Source organism: Sander vitreus, chromosome 4 (genome assembly GCF_031162955.1).
Source record: "Sander vitreus isolate 19-12246 chromosome 4, sanVit1, whole genome shotgun sequence".
NCBI classification, from domain to species: domain Eukaryota; kingdom Metazoa; phylum Chordata; class Actinopteri; order Perciformes; family Percidae; genus Sander; species Sander vitreus.
The window spans coordinates 20,221,877-20,229,367 of record NC_135858.1 but is presented as its reverse complement, the minus strand read 5'-3'; the positions used below and the strand labels follow the sequence as shown (position 1 = coordinate 20,229,367).

General features: G+C 43.0%; 2 protein-coding genes across 2 annotated transcripts in view; one reads left to right on the top strand and one right to left on the bottom strand.

Annotated features, from left to right (window-relative positions):
* Positions 1 to 1,500, top strand: part of aurka (aurora kinase A) — a 4,750-nt gene extending 3,250 nt beyond the window's left edge. The window contains exons 6-9 of the mRNA XM_078248939.1: positions 1 to 114; positions 254 to 402; positions 648 to 822; positions 992 to 1,500. The exon at positions 1 to 114 is cut by the window's left edge and continues 25 nt beyond it. Of these exons, the coding sequence (XP_078105065.1) occupies positions 1 to 114; positions 254 to 402; positions 648 to 822; positions 992 to 1,174 (621 nt within the window). The 3' untranslated portion in view covers positions 1,175 to 1,500. The remainder of the gene's footprint in view (positions 115 to 253; positions 403 to 647; positions 823 to 991) is intronic.
* Positions 1,501 to 4,461: 2,961 nt separating this feature from the next.
* On the bottom strand, positions 4,462 to 7,158 carry slc32a1 (solute carrier family 32 member 1). Its single transcript, XM_078247492.1, has 2 exons — positions 6,772 to 7,158; positions 4,462 to 5,649 (listed from the first exon to the last, which is right to left on the bottom strand). Exons 1-2 carry the CDS (start codon positions 7,156 to 7,158, stop codon positions 4,462 to 4,464), a joined length of 1,575 nt encoding a protein of 524 aa, XP_078103618.1.
* Positions 7,159 to 7,491: the final 333 nt, after the last annotated feature.

Below are 7,491 nucleotides of genomic sequence, written 5' to 3'. Positions count from 1 at the left end.
GGTTACTTCCATGATGCGTCTCGTGTGTATCTTATCCTGGAGTTTGCACCCAAGGGGGAACTGTACAGTGAGCTGCAGCGCTGTGGATGTTTTGATGAGGCCAGAAGTGCCACAGTAAGTGCCGATTAAAGTAAAATTGAATTGAGAGATGTCTGTCTGTGGTTATTGAACGTTTCGAAGTTTGAGAGGATGCTGTCAAATACACTTGAACTGTGAGGCATGTTGTATTCACCATGCTTATGTGCTGTTCTAGTACATCATGGAGCTGGCAGATGCCCTCAACTATTGCCACTCCAAGAAGGTGATCCACAGGGACATCAAACCAGAGAACCTGTTACTTGGGGCCAACGGGGAGCTGAAGATTGCTGATTTTGGCTGGTCTGTTCACACACCCTCCTCCAGGTATGCACATGTGCTTTTGTACAAACAACACTTTTGTTGTTAACTTATTTCTTTAATGAAGTATTGACTCTGTAGAGCCCAGTAGTAGTGAAATGGTGGTATTGTAATGTTTTTTTTGCGTTGCAATTGACTTGTTTGGCTTCAGTGTCTGTGCTCATGTTAGGAAATGGTTCCCCTTTTGTCTAGACTTTTTTTCTTTTTCTTTTTTTCCTTTTTTCTTCATCCATTTCTCTTCCCTTGTTCAGGAGATCCACGCTGTGTGGAACGCTGGACTACTTGCCTCCTGAGATGATTGAGGGGAAAACTCATGATGAAAAGGTGGACCTGTGGAGTCTGGGCGTCCTTTGCTACGAGTTCCTGGTTGGAAGTCCCCCCTTTGAAACAAAAAGTCATGAGGAGACCTACCGCAAAATATCAAGGGTAAAGCATAGATGGCTAGACGCCCCAACAACTGACCTGCTGTATATTGTCAAGCCGCAGAGTTTCAGAACTGTCCCCTTTTTCATCCCACTTGAGTTTGCAGGCCTGCACTACAATTTTGTTTATAATGGCTGTTTAATCTTTGTACTTTTTTATTTATATCATCCAGGTGGAGTACACTTACCCTGCACAGTCCACTATTAGTGCGGGAGCCAAAGACTTGGTTGCCAGGCTGCTGAAGCACAACCCCATGCACAGACTGTCCATCCAGGGAGTCCTGTCCCACCCCTGGTTGGTTGAGAGCGCCACCAAGAAACCCACAACCCTGAACAAGCAAGAGTCCCCCCAGTGAATCACTTTGTTCCCCTCCACCCAACACCTGAGGTCTGTACGTGTGAGGGCGGAGTAGTGCAAAACACATGCTGTACAAAGGTGTGAAACATGAACACCAGTGTACAAATGATTTATCAGAAGCTGCTTGTCTACAAAATCACTGCATGTGGATGTTTGTCTGCAGGCATCTTAAGCCACTTTGTGGTTGTTTTTTTTTTAATCTTCTTATCCTTTTCTTTTCTTAACAGTGGCATTCTGTTGCCTGTAAATATTTCACTGTTTTTGTGTAATTATGAGAATTTTATTGAGTTTTTCAATAATTGTATTACTTGAAATAAAATAAGAACTAACTTTTGTGGATATATATATCTTGGGAAATTAAGGTGTGTGTGTGTATACACACACAATCTATCTCTCACACACGTGTGTGTTTGTCTTATGTGCACATACGCTCTTGTAAATTGTCTTAAATACTTTATAAGCAAGACTGCGCTATATGTCCAATGAGCGGCATGCTTCCATCAACACACCTTTTCATGCTCTTCCAGTGTCATGCAGCCAGCAGATGGCGCCAGGATACTAGTAGAGTTAGATTGTTGGGTAGTATTAATTCCACGGTCACCTCTTTCACTCAGTTAAATTTCTGCTACAATAAAATGTTGAAATCTAAAGTTGGGAATTGAATAATTAAAGACTTGTATCCATAAGATTGCATCACAAATAAGTGGGGAATAGAAATTGAGATTTTTTTTCTTCTTTTAAATGAGTCGAAGGGGGAATGTTAAACTTAATTAGAGGCAGGGACTGAAATTTAAGATTTGACCAAAACTATCAAATGAAGAGATCCCACAAAGCTGGTACCTGGCCAGTAAAAGGCGAAAAGATATTTAAGAAGAGGAAAAAAAAACTTTCTAGCGTGATTAATGGTAATGTAATCGTAAAACGACTACATGGTATCTCTGAGAAGCCTACTGCTGTAATTTTTCTGTTTTGAAGCAATAGCTCTCTCCTGTCTAGTAGGTGGCTCTCCAGGCATAATCATATTAAGTCAAACTGGGAGTTGATTATAGGAGGAAATTCGTCTAACTTTGTTAGTTATCTTAGAATTAATTTTATGAATTTACGTCTGTGTGGCTAGTTTCTGTTTGGGCTTCAAGATGTTAGGGTTATGACTATAAATTGTTTTTTTATGAGAATATATGCCTGTCCGCAGGAAATTGGCATACTTATTTATGATTATATGATATATATATATATATAAAGGCTTGATTTTGCATATTGAACTAAAGTCTGGGGTACCGCCTACCAAACTATCGAAGATGTTGATCTACTTGAGCTAGAGATAGCCTCACTGTTCTTCTAGGCTGTTAATCCGGTGATCACATTAGAAATATGCGATCACGTTTCCCTCTCCTTGCTGTTTCGTTGCATATGAGCTGGCTTTTTCTTTTCTTTTTTAAGATGCTAGTAGTTTAAATTGGATACTCAATCCGCGCCATTTGTTTGCACCCGGGAGCTTGATGTTTCAACATCTGGAGATTAGCCCACTCAGAGAATGAACGGTGTGTCCAGATGTCTGCGCCAAAAAAAATAAATAAATAATCAACACTGTGGATGAACAGGTCGACCATAAGGCCTGATGCTGCCTGCAGCACAAAGTCTGTTGAGATGACTTTTATTTGAACATACAGGGATGCAAGGCCCGATGGAAAACGTGTGCTTTCACTTCATATATAGCCAGAACTCTAGAATATATAGCTTAGAAAAAGATGGTAGGATTTGATTAGACAGAGTAGGCCTGTCGACTCTCGTCCCCCTCTCACCAACACCGGGACACTGTATGGTTATTTGATTCTAAGCCACTTGGCCCTCGCAGCCTTTACACGGTGTCAGTTAACCTCAATTTCGATAAAATCAAAAATATAAATACGAGTATATTCTTTATCATTTTCTGTCTTTTATTATAGAGAAAAAAAATACATGTTCTGAACGTTTTTCGTTTTACATAAAACCACACACATTTTTACAATATAATTTCACTTATTTCTTTATTATTTAATATTAATTTCACGATATATGATAACGACTTTGAGATATACATTCCATCTTTTTGTAACCACAATAACACACTACACATACGGTTTTATAACATTTCCACAGGACCCATTGGATTGCACGGAATGAAAAATGTCTGTATCCACATTTTCCTCTTCAATCTTTTTTTCAGATTTTCAGACACCGAATTTTCGTGTGTGTTTTCAAATGTAATGGGGGCGGGGTGGGGGGGGAAGCATTATGGCAAATTGAGTGTGTAGGGTTTCAATATGGGGTCCCCATTTAGCTGAAATTGGGCCAGGGTGTGGGCTTTGAATGTGTATCTCAGGTCAGGTGAATGTTATTGCCGAATTTAAAAGCTCAGTAAAATATGGGAGCAAAAAAATATCAAAGCATTAACACTTTCACGCAGGATAATCTAAATTTGAAGGAATTGTCATTTCCATATCCCAGTTTCATTATGTTTTGTGTGTCTGAAATAGGCCGATCATACATTCAATGCATAGTTTTTATAGCTGCTGTGTACTTTGATATTTTGCATTTCCAGTATTTTAAACTGCTCGGGGAAGGTCCAATTTCCTCATTTCTAACGAAACTTCGCTATTCTTTTACATATTCTATATGCACTCATGTGTGTTTCTACTGCTGGTTATTGCCATTGTGTTGTTTTTCCGTCTTGTCTGTCCACAGGCTTTTTCTGGACTTAACACCACATTCACTGCCCATAATCATATTGAAAATTACCTAGAAGAAAGTAGCATTTCCATTTTTTTTTTGTTCTTTTAAAACTCATCTTAAATCACATTATGCTGTCGAAAGTCCGTCCATCACAAACTCGTATAGCGTTACATGAAGTGAAGACTCATGTGGGGAAGCACCACAAGAGCGACGGAGAAAAAAAAACTGCCCTTTTTGCAATTGTGTTTAAGGTCAATATTGTAAACGTTCACTCCACTGGAAAATATGTATATGCACGTTTGTTCGCATATTTTTACAACATGTATTGTCCATATAGTGTGTTGTGGATGCATTGGATTCCTTCACTACAACGGGATCTATTTCTGTGTATGCGCGCATTTTTTCTGACTTGATGCAAGACTGTATGAGTGCGAAAATGTCCGCGTGTGTTGTGTGCGCGCTTTTTACGCATGGATAAAGCAGAGAGCTGCGCTTGCCGGGAAGTCGTGTTTTCATTTTTCACTAAATGGTGGGGTTTGCAGTTAACATCTAGTTCCAGCAATGGCTTTGCATTTACTCTTGTATGTTATATCTGAAGGCCTCTACGAGCCCTTCCATTGAGTGGATAAACCCAGATATGCTGCATATACCTCCTATTACAAAGATGGCGACATCAAAGAAGACCTGGTGCCATAGCAGCTTTCTCCATAAAAGCCTCAGGTGGAAGAGACTGGGAAGCAGAAAGCACAGGCCTGCACCTGTCAGGCTGCCAGTGAGACCCATAAGGAGGGCGAAATGTGGCACAAAGACCGCCATGAGCAAGGTGAACACAACAAGGATACATCGGAGAGTGAGCCCCCAGGGTTTAATGCGTCCATCGCCTCTGTAGCAATCTGGAAAGATCGCACGTCCTCCGTCCTGGAAAAACGATTTCTCTAATACCTCGACAGCAGCGAAAAACGGCAGCGGATACGACAGCAAAGCTTTGGCCACTAGAAAGATGTTGACGACAGCTCTGATGGTTGAGGGTAGGTTGTCTGTGATGACCTCCTTGGTTGCATCAGCCCAGGTCAAGTAGGCCACTAGGGCGAACAGGCCCTTGAGGATGCAGGCAGCGATGTGAGTCCAGTTCATCATGCAGTGGAACTCGCTCGGTTTCTGCATGTTCCCCTCCAGAGACGGCAGGAAGATCTGCGAGGTGTAGCTGAACACGATAATCCCAATGGAGATAGGAAACTTCTTGACATCGATGTAAAACTTGACCTTGTCCCAGGCCCAGTCCCTCGCTCTGGAGAGGCAGTAAGCTATCACCAGGACGTTGATGACAAAGTGGGCCATCGTGCACAGCAAGCTGAACTTGGAGACGGCTTTCAGGCTCCTGAGGAAGGCGCAGGGGAGGAGAGCGATGGTGGCGATGATGGCCCACGACTTCTGGGAAATAGGCATGTTGGGGAAGCTGTTGTACATGAGATTGCCACTGACCACCACATACAGGATGCAAGTCATCACTAGCTCTATGATTTGGGCTACATTCACGACATGGCCACCTAAAGATGGGAATCTGGGCGCGCAGCAGGCGTTGGCAATGTCCACATAGGAGTCCCTCACACGGACGAGCTGCCCGTCTTCGTCCTCCTCATACAGGCAGGCAATTAGGATTTTCCCCGTGTAACAGCACACTACGGCGGCGAAAATAATGAGAAAGAGTCCGAGGTATCCTCCGTGCAGGATGGCGTAGGGCAACCCAAGAACGAACATCCCCTATAACCATAAAAAGAAGGACACACAACATTGTTAATGGCTGTTAAGGTTTGGTCACCAAGTAGTAGGCCTGATCATTTATGAATTTCTGAACATATTTTTTATTTTTTATTTTAATTCATCTAATCTTAATAAAACGTGGGCCTTGGCTTTGGTCGGCCTGCCTCTTTAATGGATGTCACTCCCGTTTTCATGTTGTGGGTTTTCCACTTTGCTTTGAGCGCATCCGCCCGCCTCTGACGTCACCACGAACTGGAGGAGACACACTCTGACGTCACGGTGACCGCCATGACCACAGCCATGATAAGGCATTGGGTCGAGGGATTTATGTCGCGTCGCAGACTCCACTTTCGAGTATATCCTCGCACTTTAAATGATGGTCAGTATTTTCTGAAATTAAATTTTCTCCACACATACAAATCTTCATGCTACTTATTTCTGTCTGCAAATGCAATTTCCAAGACAATATTGTGACTCATTAGCCTACACTTCATATGTTCCGTAAAGCTGTAGGCCTGTATGTCCAGACATCTTAACTTCATTTCGTACATGGGCTTTATGTTACAGCTACAATATAATGATGGTTACTTTAAATAGCCCCAGTGTAATCCAAAAAGATGAGGAAAATAGGATTAAGATATCTACGATTAAAGTCTAAAAAATGATGGTGTTTTTTATAGATTAATTTACTCGTTGCCATGCAGAGTATGAGGTGAGCAGGTATCACTGGACATCACTATACAGACAAAGAATGTGTGTTGAGAGGAGGAGGAGTAGGCGGGGTGGGGGGTGGGGGGGGGGGGGGAGTCACAGGGCATCAACTCTCCCTTTTTCAGCGCATCGTAACGTCTTAGCTGCTCTGAAATCTCTGCATTGCTCAAATAAAAATATATAAGAATAAAAATGAGTTGGGGTTCAAGAAATCTTTTATTCTTAAACTGAAAGTAATTCCGGTTAATCTTTTTACAGCATTATTAAAAACAGCAACTAGACGAAGTTGCTTCAAAGGGACAGAACCTGGTGTTTTAAACATGAATATTTTAATAAACCTTTTATACGGTCGCAGGTGTGTGAACAGAGCACCGGAACCGCCCGTTTATAATCCGTGAAGTGCGTCTTTACCTGGATTGCATTCGTGACGTTCCAGCCCGCCTCCCAAGCGGTGATTTTTGGTTTGGCTTCAGTCAACTCGTTCACCAGATCTCCGTCTTTTGAGGCTGAGTTTGGTGGACCGGTGCCGTCCCTCTGGTAGTGGCTGTCCCCATCCAGCGCTTCTCCGCTCCCCTCTCCTCCCATCTCATCGGTTGTCAAAATGTCCATCTGCATGCCTTGCCGGTGGTCGTAGTCCAGGTCATCACAGGCGGCGAAGCCCAGACCCTCCTCATCGGTGGCGGCCTGGAACCCCATCCTGGCGAACATCCCGCTCACCTTCGCCTGGGATTTGTTGGAGACAGTGGTGGCTGCATTTGACAGTTTATTAGAAAGCTTGCTTCTGATTAACGTCGCCATTTTTCGCTCCTCTCCTAAATTGCAACTGTCTGCAGCTTAATTAGTGTTTTCGTCCTCCAGTCAGTCAAAATGTGAGGCTACTTTGGATGACAGCTCTCGATTTTCTGCATTAGATAAAGCCACGAGGAAAAGCGCAAGTTTCGTTTCAAGACACCGACGGCTTTCAGTTGCTATCTCCACTTATTGTTCAAGGTACGCCTGCTGCTCTTGATTATCCCCAGGTTCATGTCACCTTCAGACGTCGCTGCTCCGTTTCTGCATCTTGGCACTGCGCTCTGATGCTTGACGAGTAGCGCACCTATTCAGTCTCTGAGTCAGTTCGGCGGTGTGCGC